Here is a 20,326-nt window from a genome sequence, read left to right on the forward strand (position 1 = left end):
TTACTCCTACAGAAAATGGTCTATGTCTTCTTTCCTAGGTTCATTTGGCTCATCCTTTTACCACTAAAGTAGCATGAATGCAGAGCACTCAGAAACTATTCAATGCTAGAAGTACATCAAGTGACTCAGATGCTCATATCACAAGACAGCTCAGCATGTAATTTTCTTTCTTAGTCTTCTGCAATATGTCCACTGCACTATATTCAACAAAATTTCTGAAATATTATTACCATTACCGAGCAAACAGCTAACAAATATTCACACATTTTAGCTGTTCCTTCCAGTTGCATTAGGAGTCCTAATGATCACTTTGACATTATATACTAAATTAACTGATCTTTATCTTTTTAATGAGTGTTTACCTTTTACAATACATCCTCATGTTTAGTTTCACACAGTTACCCAATGACATCAGAGGTTCTCTAAAAAGGACAAGCTTCCCAATTACATTAGCTTTAAAATGTGTTTGGCATATAATTCCTAAACAAGAATGATTTAACCCAGGGGACTGAACTGTCATGTATGCCAATCAATGCAAACCAGACTGGACTCCAAAGGAAGAAATGTAGAATAATGCTTGTCTTCACACAACACAACACAGAGCCTCTCAGTAAGGGCAAATCCTATCTCTTGCCTCAGGCTAGTCCACACCACATCTACTGTAATTAAATAATTTAAAGTTTGCTTTGTCCAGAAGTCACTCAAATCCTACCTTTTTAACTTTTGCCCTATGAGCTTTGTAAGGCTACTTGCCTGCAAGAAGAGTTACTTATAAAAGAAGAAAAAACAAGATTGCAAAATTGGATTCTATTCTTTTTCCTAGATACAACAAATTACAATACAGTTTCAAAAAGATGTCTATGTGCCAAAGGTGCACAACTCACTAAGTAGCTAAGTAAAAGCAGCGCTGCTCCTTCAAACAAGGATCAGGTAAAGAAACAGCACAGTGAGGCTACCAAATGCTTTCTTCCCAGAGACTCAAGAGAGCACTTCTACTGACCAAAATATTCAAAGCTAATTCTGTGATACTCTTCCAGTAGAGGCAAGTCAAACACAGCTTCTTTTCCAGCCCTATTACAATCTTATTTTTTCTTTTTACAATCTTATTTTTTCTTCTTATCTATTACAGCAACAAACACCCTAAAACATACAGGCACCTGCAACCCATTACACAACTGCCAAGAAAAGGGCATGCCCTGGCCCAGGCCAAGCTGATCCTGCCAAGGGATGATGCAGTAGTCCCTGTCTGCCCCAACACTGCCAGCCCTCTGCTTTCCCCTCTCCTACCAGAACAGATGTGCCTGAAGCTGTGCAGGGAGCTGGATAAGAGTTATTTTTGGTGGTATTTTTCTAAACTTACTTTGCTTTTACTGAGGTTTAAAATTAAAGAAAAAACCTGAGACAACACAGAGACTACAAGCCTACAATCAAGCTGTGACTGCTTGATTGGATCTGTGTAAACAACAAAGATTTACATACAACCATACAACTGGAATTCAGGCTGCAAGAAACTTTTGGGTATACTTATTTCTCATTTTAACTCCATTACTTCTGCCAATCATAAGTATTTTCCCCTTGTATTTCTAAGTTTTTTAATGCAGTGGAATTATCTAACCAAATCAGATGCAGTTTACTGAGCAGTATTTTCATTCTGTAATAAGAAACAGCAGGTAAACCTATTGAGGACACTAAACCATGTTCAAATCGGTGATAAGAGAAAATTCTTACTCCAGTTCACTAAGGAGAGCACCACCAGCCTTCCACAAATGCACCACACAATACCAAAACTCCAGTCACTAGCAGGTCAACACAGTTTATAAGGCTCTGTGTGAGCAGTATGCAATTCAGTGCGGAATAAGCAACATTGCAATACTCTCTAGTACAGAGCAAATCTCAGAGCCCACTGTATTAAACATTATGTGTTAATGACCATGTAGTATTGTTTTCTAGGAGAAACACCAGATTATTTGAGATAACATCAACAGGACTGATGCCTGTACCAAAGACTGTTTCATCCTCTGTAATTTCAAGCTTCAAAAGCCAGTGTTTTATTTACACTTCCCTTAGAGCTTCTATCCCATCCATGGCTGGCATCTACTTTTCTAATTGGGCAATAGAAATACAACATGAAAATACAAACACATTTTCCAGCAATGTCATTATTTGCATGTCTGCCAGTATAAACAGGTTTGGCATATCAGAGACATGATCACCATATCACTTCTTGGTCATAGTGTATAGCATTCATGCCTAGTACACTTCTGTAGTCAGTGCTGATCTGAAGAAGTATCAAACATAAAAAACATTTAGCAACAAAGAGAAATGGGCTTCAACTGTAATAATAACTGGTATTCCCCATACCCTTAAGAAAAATAAGTCTGTTATGTTATTTAAACCCCAAACATTGTCAGCAATACAATTTCAGCTTCTTTCTGCAGCTCCTATTTTTAAAGCCTTAAATGGCATAACCTAGGAAAATCGTACTTGGGTATTATTTGTTAACATAGAGCACAGACAACATACAGATACTATGGAGCCAACATCCTGTTATTTCTCAGTTAAAAGCTCTAAGGGGAAGGAAGTTGGCCATATTTGTGTCCCAAGTTTAACACTGGGAGTAACTCACTAGTTTCAACGTTTTTTAACAGGTTATGGAAGTCAGCAAAAACCTCAGACTCCACAGCTGTAAGTTACCGGCCTTACAACGACACAATTTTCACATAAAGGCGACCTACTGAGAAAACCTTACAGACTCAGAGTAACAGAAAAAATGAATTTAAAGTCCTCAAGACATCAAAGAGTTCAAGTTCCATTTTCAATAAGGTTTAATTAAGAATTCACTTCCTAACTGAGAAGATCTACATCCCATGGTTGGTCGTCCCCTTTTCTTCTGCATACAAACCCCACCCTCACCCTCTCCTCCAAAAAAACTCCAGTAAACTTCTTCAGCTGCATCATATACATGCCTGTTCAAAGAATCATTTAACATTGTTTTAGTGTCTCTGAACCTAAGAGATACTGCATAATTTTGTAATAACATATGCCTTAAAGAGGTGTTTCAAGAGTGAAAACTAAACCCCTTTTAAAAAATCTTTGACTATGTCAGACACTAGAAAGATTATGAGAAGCAGTTTACCTTTATAAAGTACCAATCAAATGTAACAACTATGATATACATCTCATAACTATTAATTTGGGACTAGGAGTTTCACAATAGTTTTATCCCAGTGTGATAAGCTCACTAAGTGACGTGAAAGCATACACATCAACTGCAACACAAACTCATAAATTACAGTTCATGTGGGAGAGTTTAGTTACACTGAGTGTTAAAAAGTGAGCTCGTAAGTAGTATGAATTTGTTTTTAAAAGCCAGTATTTAAACATGGTTTAAAAAACTGGTGCTGTCTCAAGTCAGTAAGAAGAATATGCCATTCCTCTGATCATTCTAATCAAATCTAATCACGATTAGACCAAAAGTATGCAATTAAAATATCTCTTTAAGCAGCTGAGATTTGACAAAAAAAAGAGGACACCCATTTTCTTTAAAACTAGAACAAAAAAAGGGCTTCCAGAAGTGAGGAAGTAAGATCATTTCCTGCAACTTTATCATACATCCTACTGTAAGACTGATTTCATCTCAGAGTCTCTGGAAGAGCACACAACTCCCAGTAGAAAGTCCCACCTCCTTATAAACATCTTCCAGTACAATTCCAATAAACCTATCCAAATCCCAAATAATTGTGAAAAAGTTTGTTAAGTACTTTTAATGAAGAAAGCTATACAAATTGCTGTCAATTTAAAGTGAACCACACAAAGGCTGAGCTTACACATGAATATGATAAACGTGCTGAACAAGTATGAAGTACATGCAGTAGTTACTGCAATATTCAGCCACGGCAAACTTAATGAAGCATTACTAAAAATACTAGCTTATGAACGACACTGCCCAACGCCTTTGTAGATCTCAAGGAAAATAAATATTAACACAGTGGGGAAACTTGTTCAGAGACTAAACAAGAGTCACACAGTAATACACAGAAGGGAGTGCAAGCAGCACTCCCATCTCCCTCCAAACACACAGAAATTTCTGTTCTACTGACTGCAGCTTTTTCTTATTTACATGTGACCACACGCAATTTGCCAGGACTGATCACAGCTTTCTCTTTCTCTCGTTTTTCTGTGACCACACAAAATTTCACAAACACACCAGCATTCCCCTGCAAACTAAAATAGTACACAACACGCTCTGCTACAGTGTGTCACTTCATGTCTTCCAAAACAAGCAGTCATTAGCTCAATTCAGCTGTTAAAGTGTATATTACTTCGTACAACATTAAAAATGATATCACTTAATTGGAACTTAAGTCACATAACACATCCAATGCCTTTCTTATATGCTTCTGGGTCTGCATCTTAATCTGACTTAATTGCTTAATATTTTTCCTCCCGCTAGTTTATAGAAAACTTTTTAAACGGCAAGCAGCAAACTGCTGATAGGGAAAAAGTCAAACTGACTGTATAAAAACAACGGAAAAACATATGGTTAAAAAGTATATTTTAAGCTAGCAAAAAAAAAAATCGGATTCTTCTTCAATTAAAATAATCCTGCTCACCGAGATTACTGAGGTCTCAGGCTGCACAGCATAAACTCAGGTTTCAAAAGCAAAATGCATAGCCCTACTGTAAAGAGTATATTAAAGGGTTTCTTAAGAAGAGAGAAAAAAAAAGTAGCCCAAACTTCTGTGTCTCCCAAGCTTCCCCGGTTGTGCCCACACCGCTGGAAAGCCACACAACCCCAAAACGACGCATGTAGCGATGACGAGCGACCGTCAGAGCTCGCACGGGCAGTCACGGGAGTGCAGTGGTGAGGAACAAGGCACTCCGGCCCGGGCACCACAGCCTTCGAGAGAGGGGCAAGGCACAGACCCGAGGGGAGACCTGCGGGACCCCCGGTGCCCACCGCAGCCGCAGGGCCGGCCGGGGCTGAGCACGGCCCTCCTCGGCCGCAGCCGGCCCGGCGGGCTCCCCGCTCGCTCGGGGCGGCCAAGCCACAGCGCCGAGCTTGCCTGAGGCGAGCTTCCCTCGCTCTGTAGTGCCGAGACAGCCAAGCCGAACTTTGTGTTTTCCCCCCAGGGCGCCGAGGGGCCGCCCCCGCTTCGCCCGTCAACAGACGGTCTGTCCGCCAGCCCCGCGCCCCGAGGGGCGCAGCCCGGCCCACGGCCCCCGCCTCGGCAGCGCATTGACAACAACAGCCACAGAACACGCGACAGGCACAGCCACGGCTGGGCACGGCCACGGCTGGGCACGGCCCGCGGCCGTGGAGGTCGCAGCCCACCGGGAACGGCACCGGGCTGGGTACCGGAGCACGGGCTCGCCGGCAGCTCCGCTCCGGCCCGGCCCCGGGGCCATAGAGGCCCCTCCGGAACGGCGTCCACCGCCCGGCTCAGCCCAGCATGGCCCGGCTTGATTCGGCTCAGCGCCACTCACCTCCTTGACGGGGGGGAATTTTTTCCGGCACTCCAGGCTCAGGGCCCGCAGGTCCCCCTGCATGTTTTCCAGCAGCTTCTTCACGGCTTCGGGGCTGCTGGTCCCGGCCATGGCGCCGCCGGGCCGGCCCCGGGCCAGGCGCTGTTCCGAGCGGGCAGGGGCAGCGCCTGTCGCTCCACGGCCCCGGCGGACACGTCTGCGCCCCGCACCGGAACCCTCCGGCCCCGGCCGCGTCCCCTCCCCGCACCGCGTCCCCCCCGCTCCCACAATCCCGGGCGCCGGCAGCTTCCGCACACACGGCCGGGGGCGGGGAGAGCGGCGGCCGCCGGCAGGGAGGGAGGGAGGGAGTGAGACGGAGGGAGGTGCACCCGGACCCGTCCTGCTGGGCTGGGCCGGGCGCGGCCCGGGGAATAGGGCTCTTTCCCCGGGGTCCTTTCCCCGCAGTGTCACTGGGTCGGCGTGAAGGGGCAGGAGAGGCGCTTTGACATGGGCCGAGGCGGGGGGAGCCGCCGTGGGGAGGGGACAAACTGCGGCGTTCGCGAAGGGTCACTGAGGAAGGAGGTGGCGAAGCTCTTGGGGCTTCAGCAGCCGCCAGCCCGAGCGGCTGCCGGGCTGTAGGGGTCGGTCCCTTCTGGCCAAGCCCGGCTGTCAGGAGCGTTTGATTGAAAAAAGCAGAAAGCGAGGTATACTGTTTTTCTGTTGAATCCTGAAGTTCTTGCTTTCTTTCCAATGCGAGCGAGTGTGCACTGAAAGAGATTGCCCGGAGAGTTGGCGGAGTCTCCCTCGCTGAGAGATTCAAGAACCGTCTGGATACAATTCTATGCAATGTGTTCTGGGGTGACCCTGCTTGAGCACGGAGATTGGACGAGGTGACCCAAAGTGGTCCCTTCCAGCCTTGCCCGTTATTCTGTGGTTCTTCAGCAGGAGTGATGCTTTGTGCCCTCCTCGGCCCGTGTGCGTACGCAGCGCGCCGTGCTCTCCTCTAAGCGAAGCGAGGGTGAACCTTTCATTGAGAAGCTTTAAGATAAATACACGCAGGGAAAAAACGAGAAATGGCTGGGTCCCAGGTACCTTCCATGCCACCAGCAGTGTCCCTCAGAATTCCATACCAGCAATTTTTAATCCATTTCTAATGCTGGCTCCTGAACAACTAGGACACACTCTTCAGTATCTGTTGCTTGTAGTAATGCAGGGGAGCTTAGGCCTGATGGTTGCCTGGGAGCTTCCTTCTGGAGGATAACATTCATCATTCACCATAACAATTAACATTTCACAGAGATTTTGGTCCAACCTGGGAGACTTGAATGAAAAATTATGAAGAGGCCAAATAAAGGACAAATTTTAACTGCCATTCGATTTAAAAATTTTTAAGTAGCAGCTCTTCTTCAGACTTCCCTGAAAGTGTTCAGTCTTACTCAGACAATGTTCTAATATTTTGGGGTTTTTGTCTCGTAATGAAAAAGTAAAAATGTTTCATAAATTTGAGCATCCCTACTTGTATGTTGACTTCATTTACTGAGAGAACCATTGCAAATGATATAGTAAACAGGCTCCCACTGGCACAGCATTGACTGTGCCTGTGTACATAAATCTTTAGGGGTGCTTTCTGAAGCAAAGAGTGCAGCCTTGTTTTCTAAGTAATTTGTTATTTTAAGATCTTTATTTTTGTATTGTTTTCAATATAATGGCTGTTAGCGTGGCAGAACTGGATACATGGATGTGAGTTTTTAAAACTGTGTGTAATACTGCTGTACTGATTTAGATAGTCAAGCTTTATGTGCCTTCAGACAAGGAATTAGGGTTTCACCCCTGTGTCCAGTAAAAGCAAACATAATTCTATAACATTGTTATACTTTCAAAGTGCATTGGTTTGTTTATTCTCAAAAGCTTCGATTTTTCTATGCTTACTTAAAAACAAACCAGCAACAAAAGAACAAGACTATTGTCTTCAATAGAACAATTTATGTGCTTAACCAATAAGCATTTTCCTAAGGATTTTCCCATCTTAGTGCATCTGTTCTGGGCTTCAGGCCTCATGCAATTTACACACCAGTCCAAATACCTTAATAAGAAACATGAATGATTAGCTAGGATAATTAATTAATTAATTATTGGCTATGCACATGTATTTCTTAGGTAAGCTTTAATGATTGTTGTTCAGATTTTCCCACAGATTTACTGTATAGTAAGCCATGGACACATTGCTATTTCCTGAATCTACTTGTCTGCTTGTTTGCACATTTGATATCACGTACATTGATCATACATATCTTTTAATCTACCAGCTTAGACACTCAGTCTGCTCAGCATTGCCAGCCAAATACTGCCACATTGTTCATGAGTTTTGAAATTAATCTTACAGTTTGTAGAATTCTTGCAGTTGTAGAATTGAAAACTCTTTGGAGTCTGCTGAATACCAGAAGTGGGAACATGTGCCTGAATCTCAGACATGTCTCTTAAACAACAAGGTCATCTTTCTCACCATTTTGATATATGCCTTTTGTAAATGCAGAGATTTATCAGTTAATCTAAGTCAGTGCAGTTAAACTGTTTAAACTAGCCAGGATCCTTTTAAGTGACACTGATTTGATTGTGAATCTGACTTCTGCAGTTGCATTTCGTTGCAATATATTCTCTTGCATGCAGTCAAGACTCCCTCAGCAGAAGTGCTTGCCAGTCTTTTGTGCACTTCAATACCCTGGTTACAATTCAAGTCACTTTTGATTCAGAAGGTGGAACAGCATATGTGGACATTTCTGAGGGCACATTTTTGACCAGCAAGTTAAGAATGCTAGTTAGCTGTTAGGCTGACTTAATCAGGAATAGTACATTTGCCTTCTTCTCAGGCACATCTCTGGGCTTTAAAGCTAACTTTGCATTGCACTGCAATTATTATGTTGTGGTTTGCTTTGTTATTAAATTATATGTTATTTTGTGATGGTCAGTGGGTGATTGAAATAATTCCCTGTAGCTTTATGGCGCTAATTAGCAACAAAAATGCTCATGAGACCTATTGTGACTCATTAAGTTACCTCATGTTCATTCCAAATGATGCACATCAGTCCTTTTAATTGGATTAAATATGGGATAGCATTCAACTGTATTAATTTCAGGTGTTTAGTCCTAGTTATAGCCCATCCTGGTAGATCTATGCAGGTGCAGACTTTGTATTTGAGAACAGGGTTTTGTCATCATGCTGTACAGAGGCAAAACTATCAGATTTCATTCACTGTGGCAATGAATTGGTTTCATCTTTATGGGAAGAGCTGGGAGTTCACTCTGAGTTCACTTCACCTACCTTCCTGTACACTTCTGTAAGTAGTGACAGTACTAAACTAACTTCAGGAGATGAAAAAACAATTGTGTGGAAAAGTAAAGGTGTTTGCAGACGTCTCTGGTGACTTTTTGTCCTGCAGAGTTAAGAATCACAATGGAGAAAATTTTGTCTCAGATTGAACATAGATACTGATATCAAAAGACAAAGGTAAATTTTAAATTAAAAGGCAGTGAGAGATGGATTAATACCAAATATGTCCTGTAGCCTTTTTTTAAAAACTATGCATTGTATTGGTCTATGTAAGCACAAAGAAGCTCTGTACTATGTGAACACTTCAGTAGCTCCTTAAGTTAAGACAAAAGAAGTGGGCCAAGAGAATATTTGTTGTGACACAAATGGGTTAAAAGAAGTAATAAACTTCCCCCTAGTATATGGTATTCTTCAGGGTTTTTTTACAGAATAGAAATGAAGTCCTTGTTCCTTTAGGATGTGGCTGTGCAAGGAAGTTAGATCTACCAGCAGACTGAAAAGTGTGTTTTCCAGTGCAAACTCCTCATTAATTTAGCCTGTGTTCCTTTCTGCATAGATGTGATCATATGTTTACATGTTAGTACCCATTTTTTTGTATGCTTACAGTTAATACACATTTTATTTCATTTGGTCAACTAAAAAAGCAATTCCGGCTGCTCTCTGGGTTCATCCTCTTTGCCGTTAGCAAACCATTGGTAATTATGTCACCTTTTGTTTAAGGTCACTCACAGCAGTGTTAAGCACCAAAGTGTCAGACCTATGATGTGTGCTAGGTACTTGGCAGTGATTTCCTGTTGAGTGCACAACTCCAGGGCTTACACACAAATCTCTTGACCAGAGGCTTAGATGCTTTCAAGACTGTCATGTAACCAGCCAGCAAAGCTGCTTTTCCAAATTTTCATGCTTGAATCTTGTCCAAATAGATTCTCAAAGCACTAGGAGTTTCTTTTGTTGTTGGTGGTGATTTTTTTAATTTGCCTTTCGTGTGCTGGTAATTAAATCAGCTGAACCTGGTAACACCTTTTGTGAGAAAGAACTGCTGTCCAATGCTTGAATTAATTTATTGCTGTGTTAGAGCTGGCAAGGTAACAACAGACCAATAGAGACATGGTAATCACAAAATTTTATCAGCATCTCCCATGCCCTTCGTACTTTCCAGTTCACACGGAAAGTGTGTGGCTGGCCTGGGAAACAAACATTACTCTGTGCTTTAAACTGAATTTGTTTTTCATTCCCTTACACAAATAACAGAATTAATATCTGTTCGTCTGTGACTTCCCTGCATGATGTGTAATGCAGCCCATTGATGATACTTTTTTTTTCTGTCAAGTGTAGAATAAAGAGAAACACAGGTGGAGATGCTACTTGACTTACATGGAAAAATCCAACACTGACCATCCTTACCACCTTAACATTCTGTCTCGTCACACATAGATGTGCTCTTGGCTACCTGCTGGCTAGAGCATAGGAAATTCCAGATGTGAATACTCACTGTTCCACCTGAGAGCCAAGCCCTGGAGCAATTGAACAGATCATTAAGTGGGATGTAAAACTTGTTCAGCCAGTCCAAAACCTTATTTCCCTTTGACAGCATGGTCATCAGTAGATTCCTGTGGCTGTTTATTTCTAAGGGACTTGCTTCCCTGCTTGAGTCATAACTAACTAAACCATGCCATGATCTAAGAACATTTGATAAACAATTGAATTATAAAATTAGAAGTTAACATGTACTAAGTCTAACATTGATAGATGTACTACTAACATTGATAGATTCTTTACCAAATGGCTCTACTCCTGACCCACTTAGCCACACTTTGTCATGGGTGATACAAATGTCTGGTGGGCTTGAATGTCTTAGTTTGTTGGAGGCAAGATCACAGAAAGCCAGAACCAGCCTTACCAAGAGTAGAATGTCAAAGAAATTGACACTTCATTGTCCTGTGATGAGCAGCTGAGGGAGCTGGGGTTCTTTAGCCTGGAGGAGGCTCAGGGGTCACTCACTGTCTACAACTACCTGAAAGGAGGTTTTAGCCAGGTGGGGGTCAGCCTCTTCTCCCAGGCAGCTTGTGACAGGACAAGAGGACATAGTCTTAAGTTGTGCCAGGGGAGGTTTAGGTTGGACATCAGGAAGAATTTCTTCACAAGAAAGGGTGATTAGACATTGGAATGGGCTGCCCAGAGAGGTGATGCAGTCACTGTCCTTGGAGGTGTTTAGGGAAAGACTGGACATGGCATTAATGCCATGATCTAGTTTATATGGTGCTGTATAATTAGAGGTCTTTTCCAATCTAATTGATTCTGTGATTCCTTTTTATCCCCCTTCAGGACATTTCAAACCTTCCTTTGTAAACTAGTTCCTAAAAATTATTAGGAACTCGGTTCCAAATCCTTATAATGTGCTGGAATCACCTCTAGACTGTTTCTACTGGTTTACCATTATCTTTCACTATGAAGTTAAATCCATTGCTAGAAACCAAATTTATTTTTGTTGTATCTCTGCAAGACAAACCACCACAATCAAAGATTTTAATTTCTGGTTGCCTGTTAATGACTTTTGCAGTAGTTGCTTTTTTTAACCATAGGACACTGCTCCTTTTTTAAATCCTTTACCACCTCCTTAGTAGTATCCTACAGCTACTTTCTCATTACATTTGTCTTTTCTATTCACGCAGAATAGGCTTGTACATACTCTAGGCTTGTCTTTGTGTGATTCATTGTTTTTACATACATTCACAGTTCTGCACTATTTCTTCCTCTCTGATATTACAGAAACAATGTACATCATAAAAATGAGCTTCCTAAATTACAATTTCCAACTGAACGTGATATAAACCAAACAGAATTTCAAAGATTGCATAGAGGATAACCTAATGCTTCCCATATTAAGTAGTACTACAGCTTTCTTTGATTTATATTTTAATCTGCGCTGCCTTATCTCAAAAATATTATATAAATAGCTAAGGTTAAATTTTCTGAAGACATCTGCTAAGACATTATTTCCTATACCTAAAATCAATATGTTCTTTGTTTTTGCTTTTAATAGATATGGATGATACAGAATCAGTAATTACTGTCCCTTGTGTTTGCAGACTTTCTTCTTAGGCAAAAGACACATTTATACCATACCCAGAGCATAATTTGTATTTTAGAACGTTGACAGATGTTGAAAACAAGCATAGCTCATCTGAAATCTTTCCAGACAGCATTCATTGTGTTCTGGAAAATGCCTTTATGCCTCCAGAGCTGGTTGCAGACCTCTTACCAATTGCACCATATATAGGTTTTATTTTCATTTTTAAGGAATTACTAATTTTTCAACAGGGGCATGTCTGAATGGGTCATTGTGTTTTGACAGAAATTGTCCTGGAGAGGCAAGGATGCTCCTCCAGAATAGAAAAGAAAGAAGGAAAAGGGAGATGTATGTTTTGGTATAGGCTGTAATGGGGGAAAGTGTTACTTGGAGGAAATGATAAAATCTTTTTCATGATTTAAGCCCAGCTGGAAACTAAGCCCCACACAGGCACTCATCTTCCTCACCTCTCTAGTGAGAGAAAAAAAGAGTGAGATCCTGAGCTAAGAACAGCTTACTGGAAACAGCAACGAGATAAGAAAATTAACAATATCAGCAACACTATTAATAACAAAAGTATATAAAAAGACGGGTGGTTCACATACAAAAAATGTGTAACTGAGCTATCCAACGTGGTGCTGCGCAGCTCCAAGACAAAAAATTGTTCCTCCACCCCTCCTCATGCTCTGTTTCCCCCCAAGCCCAAAACAATGGAAAACAATGGTAGAGACACCCTCTGGTCAGGACAATTGTTACCTCACTTCTCCCTGGAAAAAGGAATGCCTGCCCTGTCCTGGGAAACAAGAGCCCTCTCCCTGCCCCTGGCCACGATGTAAGATAATATGGAATAGCACAATGACTTGGCCATGCACACATGGCTCCAGGCTCCATCCCTCATGTCCTTGGCCAGAACCAGGACAGTCTAACAGAGAAGGTTTGGAGTGGCTTCATGCGTTTAAGTTGGAAGTCATGGTGAAAGAAGGGAAGAAAAGTCATACCATTCACTGTGCTGAACAAGAGCATGGGTTTTATTCACTGTTAATGAATTATAACCCTAGTGAGTAAAGGCCTTCTCTCAAACCATGGTGAGCTCAGAGCAAATACGTATGTATGCAGGCTTCCACTCAAAACTTCTAAGTGATGTTTAATGGGTACAGTTAGGTCTAAAGAGGGAGGAACATTCCTCTCAAAAGAACAGGACGTTTATGGATTCAAAGATCTCAAAGCTGGGGCAGGTGGCTCAGATGACTCAGACTTAAGTTTCCTCCCAGAAGGGGAAGGGCCCTTGCACCTCTCAGCTGGCTCCCTCTGTAGCCCAGGGAAGGCACGTAGCCCAGAGTCAACACAACAACATTTGCCTCTGCTGGTTGTTCTGCTAGCATCTTCCTTCTCCTTTAAAAAAAAATTGCATAAAAGACTCCCACACTTACCTCTGTTTTCAGATTGTCCTGTTCCAGTTTAGAATCACTATTTCTCTGAATGTTTCCCGACACTCCAAGTTTCCCTGCATAGAGTTAAGTCCCCCCTCATAATGTGTCGCATGCAAATTGAGGCACCTAGTAGAGTTTCTGAGAAAGTAACTCTTCTTCTCCCCATCATTAGTGCAAATGTATTCACTCTGGGGTTGTAACTGTTTTTCTATTATGTGTCCCAGGTTACAATCCAAACTTTGAAAAGGTAGGAACTCAAATAGTGTATTTTCACAGGCTCCTTACTGGAGACCCAGAAAGATTAAGCCAATTTCTCATTTCTGTTTATGTATCCAAGGACTAGTTCTTGTGCTGTTTCAGTGCTGAATTGCTTGTTCACTGGGGCTACAGAGGATATAGGGGTATTTACTGCTTTCCACATGCTGTAGATATAATCTGAATATTTTGCACACTGAATAAAAACATTAAGACCAAGGGCCACCAACTTCTTCAAAAACACCTCTATTCCACAATGACTTCCTAATGGAAATTCTTTTGAGGTTGTTGGTCATTTCCTAAACTTTGTGTTGGATGATACTGTGTAACATTCATGTTTTGATGAGAGTATTGTGATACCTGAAGTGACAAGTAAGTGCCAAGTACTGTAATAATTTAGGTACATCTGTAATATCAACTCTTTTTCAGTTACTGCCCTGACAAATAACAATATTTACCTTTTATTAAACCATATGGACTGAGGTGAATTCTTTATCAATAGACTCCTGTATTAACTGTTGCATAATTTGGCCCAGGATGACTGTTAATACTACCTGGCATATAGCACCTCAGTTCATTCCCTAAATAAATTTGTCACCTTTAGACTATTCTGGCTTTCCAAGTTACTCCAAGATGTAATTTCAGTATGACAGGTCTCTCTGCTTGCCTCAGAACATGATGCCAGTAAAGCATGCAATCTTAGAACTAGAGAACTGGAACTGTTTTCACAATGTTTACCCCCCAGGGAAAGAGAACTAAAAAAATCTAGAGATCAATTTGCCTGCAGACTAAGAATATGCTTATTCTGTCAGATATAGTTTTCCTATTGTTACACTACATTTATGGTGATTTTGTCAAAGTAACTAGTACTTAGAAACAATGAAAAACCATATCCTGCAACTACAACTCTGACATAAAGCAGCATAAATTTAAAAAAAGCTGTGGGTTTGCCAATTAATTTCTTTGCATGCTGTACAGATTTCCCTCTAAAGATTCCAAATATCTTGAAAAAATACACTACACTCCATAACATGTGGCTAACTTCTTGGGAAACCTAGAAGGGGTTGTGGCCTTCCCATAGCAAATAGCTGTAGATGCTGCAGATGTTTCCACATCATCTAAACGTGGAACATCTGACAGTTTTCTCATCTCATCAGCTCTAAAGAAAGCTGCAAACTTCACCTCAGTGTGCCAGGAAGACAGATGGGACTTTAATTTTGGTGGATGAAGCATGGAGCTATCTGCACCAAAACATGAAGAACACTGTCTGAAGCCACCTAATACAAGAGGTCCTGGGCAGTGTTTCTTTATCTCTCTCTCCTTCCCTCCCAGCCAGGCTTTAAATGACATATTGCTGTCACAAAATCCATGGAGTAAGCGGGAATTGCAAGCTGTCTCTGACTTCCTACTCTGTTTTGTTTCTGTGACCGCCACATTAACAAAGTCAAATGAATCTTGTAATTTTAGAGTTTATGCTGATACTTACTGACAACAAACTTTTTGATGAAAAAAAGCATGGTAGATTTTTATCTGACATGATTCTTAACAGGTGTTAGGGTCCTCTTCTCCATGTAAATGTTGAGTTGAGAATAACTTTTGATAAACACTGTAAAGAATAATATACTTTCTGTACTTTAAAGCATGTCCACACTGGAATACGTGTTTTATAAAATGACTGAATTCCCAGAAACCTTTGAGACACTCGAATAGAGATATTAAAGATTTTTATCTCTGATTTGGAAGCTGATTATACAAACTGCATGTTTGTTATCTTGGAAGCCAAATGAACAATAACAAAAAAAAAAATTAGTCTATGTACTTTTTTTCCTAATTAAATGTTACTTTGATCAATAACCTTTTAAATTCTAGAGGGATTTTCCAATTATTAGTAGGTAAGTACATTCCTTCAAATATAACATTCCATATGTGTGTGTTTATTTGCATTTTCCAAGTAATCAGATATTAAAGCTCCAATCTACAAACTCCTGAAGTACTTTGGTAAGTCAAATCAGATCCTTTGCTCTGTGTGGTTTTTCGAAACAAGTTTAAGGCTCACAAGATATGGAAAAAATGGGAGCATGAATATAGGGGGGCTCTTTGTATGTGTCATCAAAGAGCTGAACACTTCCCTAGGATTGCTTCCAAAAGCTTGTATCATTTCCCCCCCGCCAACCCCGTAAGTTTGTCTAATCTTAAATATATTCTCTCATTTCCCAGCCATCTCACAATTAGTATATTTGCATTTGATTAATGTTCTGGTATTACTTTCACAAACAAACAACATTATGACATTATTGTTTTTACAGTTTTATAAATGTTTTAGGGCCAATGACAAGAGAGAAACCTTTTCATATATACTATCTACCTGAAATACAAATCATCTTGTTCTATGCTGGTCATTACATAACCGGTTTGTAACTGAGAATATAAGTCTCAGACAAAGACTACCCATGACACAAACACTGTGGGAAAAGAATTTGTAACAAAATGGAACACTAAATAAGGCCTTGAATAGCTTTATTGAAATCTGTATAAATAAACATGCGCATTTCAAATGTAAACCCAAGTGAACTCAAGTGCAGACAAAATTTTAACCTCTGTCATGCAGGAGGTTAGTTTACATTAAAAAAAAAAAACCTCAAAGCAGCTTTAAAATACCAGGATGAAACACCAGTTTAATATCAAGGTATAAAGCAAAGCCATGTCCAACATATCTCATTTATATCCTGGTCAAATGCAATTTTTTAAACTTTTTAATGCTAACATAAATAAATAATTTACCAAAATGTGCACTCACAGAGTGAACTTTTATTTACAATACACAATTTATAACCTATTGTATTTGATTAGTTCAAGTGAAGAACATCATACTTTTTGCTTTTTTCTTTTTTAATTTTCAACAGTGGGACACAAAGCAATTCTCCAGGTAGTAGATATGTGACATGTGCCCCCACATTTAAGAGCCCCTCTCAAAGGCAGTATTGTATGCAAATCAACAATACATTCTTCCAACTAGATCAAAGGGAAAGCAGCAAATCAAAAAATATTTCAAACGGTCACACTTATTTTGGCATCCTGGACCCCTGAACACAGTTAACTGAAATCCAACTTGGAGTTTGTATGCCTTATATACTGTACAGGTTCTGACTTGAACATGCAAATGCCAATTCTCTTATGAATTACCTTTTCAGATACACTGTAAGGCTATGGTGAATTCCATCTGGAACACACGAAGAAAATTAACAGGCCTACCTTTAAAGTGATTTTGTCAATTAACAATTTAAAGGCAGGTCATATTGAAAAAATTCTCAACTAAGCCTGATACACAGTCATTACTATGGATACAGAATACTATTAACTCTGACCTTAATACAGAGTAGTTTGCAAGCTGTCAAACTACAAAAACTGGGGAGAGAGAACTTATAGCACAATTTAAATTTTGGACTGTTACCAGATAAAAAATTATGCATGTCTTAGAAGCAAGATAACAGGAATTATGTCTGCAGAGTAGATTCCAACAAGCAACAATGGATACTTACATTTAATTGAAAACCCTTTCTGTTAATGCAGCATGAAATCCAGAACCTGTTCCACAGCAGAAGTAAGATAAATGTAACATTCTGGATGTTCCACTATGTCACAAAAGGTTAAAACACCTTTTTCAAGCTATTCCTTCTATTCTGACCAAATTAAAAAAAAAAAATAGGGAGAAACAAAAACTTGTTGTTTCAAGAAAACTACTTTAAGTATTTATGACATTTTTACTTGTACTCTGTTGGCAGCCTAAGGAACATGTATATATTCATCCAGAAACTAGACTTGGCAGTAGTATTCTTGCAGTACTAGGAAAGTTCATGTCAGAAGTCCACAGATTTAATATTTTAGTTATTAATTCACATCCAAAACAAAAGAAAACATAATCCATCAGAACAGCAGCAGAAAACTTAAAAGGGGTTTATTTGTGATTTCCTATATATACCTTGTGAATATGAGACTGTAAATGCATTAGAGACAATTTCTGTTTAAGTTTTTATTGTTTCACTTCAAGTACTGCACATGTTAAAATGTAATAAAGATTTACATTCTATTATCTGAAACTCCCCATCTCAGATTTTTATTCTTAATTTGGTGGGCATTTTCACTCTTTCAATCCGTATCCCCAGTAAGAGAGTCTCTTTTATGGCTTCTACTTCTTCCCATCAGTTAGTGTGCATACAATTTTCATTTTCTATATCATTATCATTTTCATTGCTGTCTTCATCACTTTCTAGTGGGATGCCTGTGGCAGCTGAAGCACCTTGTTTAGTTTCCCGGTCAAGTGGGAAAAAGCCAGTTCCACTGATTGTGTCCTGTCTCTGGTAGAACAGCACATACGCTGCTTTGGACTGTAAAAGAGAGCAGTACATTATGTTCATGAGGCATCCAACAAAACATTTACAATCCAGGTTACTAACTCTTCTTCTTTGCTTCCAAGTATACAAGGTAAAATTACAAAGAAAAGCAGATTGTTTATGTTACAGTTATTTTTGCACGTTGTAGCAGCAAAGCATTTTTGGTTTGTACTGTCCTTTGAGAGAACACAAACTACTGCCTACAAATTTAATATAGGTTTCATGGTTTACTCTTCATTTTTCCTGCCCTGACACAAAAACATCAACAGTCCCAAATTTGGAAACATAAGAAATACTTGCCACTATCTGGTCCTCACTTGCAGTGGACACACTACTGTCATCAAAGTAGTACCATTTTCCATCATCCTTATTTTTTGCAAAAGCAGTATCTAGAACAAAAAAGTAAAATGTCTCAGGACTTTGTATTTTCATAGACGTGATACAATCCGTTACTAGAGTGTGTTACTGTCTAACACTTCGTATTTAACTAACTAAACCTCAATATCACTATTAAACATCTCCAACACTTTATTTTTAGCAAAGAGAGTTTAATCACTAACATTTCCCTTCTAAAGACAATGTATGCTGTAAAGGACAGTCAAAATACAATCCCTCAGTCATTTTTTCTCTCTGCTTTCAAGGAGAAGCACAATGAATAAAAGTACAGACAAGCAAGACAAAATCAGTTGTAAGAATACAGCAGCTCTTATGTTTTCTCTTTTCACGATATGCATAGCTAGAAGTATAAAAGAACCTACAATTACCCTTGAAAGTTCATTGCATACAGATTTTTGTGTTGAAATACTTGTGAAAGCATTTCAAGGTAATGGAAAAAAAATTGTCCCTCAACCATTGAAAAGCACCATTGATTCAAAGTGATCAGTACTTCAATCAAAATCAACACAGAAAGAAAAGCTGACATCTAGAATGATGACACTTGTAATCAACTTACAGTGCCCTCCTCCCATTCCTCCATAGTGGTTGGAAACAGCAATCAAGTTGTAGCGGCAAGGCCCTGCATTGGGATTAATAAGGAACTCTGACATGTCCAAGTCACTGTTAAAAAAACAAAACAAAACAAAATAAAACAAACAACAAAACCCAACCAAAATTCAGTTATGTTAATAGCATTTTTAACCAGAGTTTGGTGTCTCAGAGCCCTTTACTTCATATGTCCTAGAAAAACACACCAGACTACCCTGCCAGTGCATCTCTTTCACTCTGTGAGAAACAGAAGAGGAACAAGCAATTTTCCACATTTTTAACATTATAATTATTTTGTGAAGTTTATACTTTAAACCCAGAAGCACTCTGTCATTAGTTTACTGGATCCTCTCATGGGAGCTGAGAACAAAGCCATTTTATGTAATTGCTGAATTAAACACATGCCTCAGTCACGATTTTATACTTCCAGCAAGAAAATATTTTAATTTCTTACTTTATCGGAAAATCAACCAATGTATCCAACTTGTCCCTCATGTATCTGCTGTAGGAAAAGCGCTTCAAATGAACTACCAGTACTGGGGGCAGTGACCACAAGTCTAACTTCTTAGTAGCTTGCTGATGTTCTTTACAGTTTGGACAATACCTAAAAGAAAAAACCATTAATTTTAAGTAACTGCAGTCCATATAAACATTAAAACACATTACCAAAGTCACATTCATGGGAGGAACTAAATGAGAAAAAACCACACACTCTTCATGTTCTGTTACGAATGCCATAGATATCCCTTCCAGTTTACAATATGCAAGTGTGATCCCAGTGAAGCTCGACATCATTAACACAGAAGCAGCATCCCCCAATATTGGATTCTCATCTCCTACGTCCCTGATCAGATCCCTGTGTCCTTAGTTAAAACACCGCATTCTTGTATTTTATAAAAAAGAGATAAAGTGTTAAAAAACAAACAATTAAAAAAAGCACTTAAAAATAACAACTGTGATTCTTTCAAGTTTCAATTTCCAAATTCATTCATCCATGACCCTATCCCATCTACCATCGAAAACCAGATTACAGTGATTCCTGGAACCTGAAAAAACCTCACTACTAGAAACTTCCCTTCTTAGTAGGCAAGTATTGAACAGGCTGTGACTTAGAAATTTCTGTTCCCTGCAATGCATACTGCAATTGTTCAGTGACTAATGCTCAGGGAGGAAGACAAGTAAGAATGAAGGGAAGAAACTCTTCTGTGAGTAGTCTATGTACATTCTACACTTTGGCATCTAACAAGTAAAAATCTAGGGGAAAAAAAAAAAGAAAATAGATGAACCCTAATGAAAAGACTGCAAAAGTGTCTTTAAATAGCAACATCAGATAATGACAAAAAAAATAGGAGAACTGTAAGGGGAGGCTGGAATTGAAAATCTGTTTTCCCAGCTGGCTTAG

General features: G+C 39.8%; 2 protein-coding genes across 7 annotated transcripts in view; both read right to left on the reverse strand.

Moving 5' to 3' along the window:
• MON2 (MON2 homolog, regulator of endosome-to-Golgi trafficking) overlaps window positions 1-5,723 on the reverse strand; it is a 66,031-nt gene extending 60,308 nt beyond the window's left edge. For 3 of the 5 annotated variants that reach the window (XR_009486570.1, XM_059847003.1, XM_059847002.1), the window contains exon 1: window positions 5,488-5,722. Coding sequence is in view for 3 of the 5 variants with exons in the window: in XM_059847003.1 (XP_059702986.1) it covers window positions 5,488-5,598 (111 nt within the window). In the remaining 2 variants the exon portion in view is untranslated. Of the gene's footprint in view, window positions 1-5,487 lie in introns of all 5 variants that reach the window. The other 2 variants (XM_059847004.1, XM_059847005.1) reach the window with 2 other exon arrangements.
• Window positions 5,724-16,049: 10,326 nt separating this feature from the next.
• The window catches only part of USP15 (ubiquitin specific peptidase 15), a 61,395-nt gene continuing 57,118 nt past the window's right edge, over window positions 16,050-20,326 (reverse strand). For both annotated transcript variants that reach the window (XM_059847007.1, XM_059847006.1), the window contains 4 exons: window positions 19,379-19,528; window positions 18,893-18,996; window positions 18,241-18,329; window positions 16,050-17,934 (listed from right to left, as the gene is read on the reverse strand). In XM_059847007.1, coding sequence (XP_059702990.1) covers window positions 17,749-17,934; window positions 18,241-18,329; window positions 18,893-18,996; window positions 19,379-19,528 — 529 coding nt within the window. In that variant the 3' untranslated portion in view covers window positions 16,050-17,748. The remainder of the gene's footprint in view (window positions 17,935-18,240; window positions 18,330-18,892; window positions 18,997-19,378; window positions 19,529-20,326) is intronic.

The sequence above is a fragment of the Haemorhous mexicanus genome, chromosome 5 (genome assembly GCF_027477595.1).
Source record: "Haemorhous mexicanus isolate bHaeMex1 chromosome 5, bHaeMex1.pri, whole genome shotgun sequence".
In the NCBI taxonomy this organism is placed as follows: Eukaryota; Metazoa; Chordata; class Aves; order Passeriformes; family Fringillidae; genus Haemorhous; species Haemorhous mexicanus.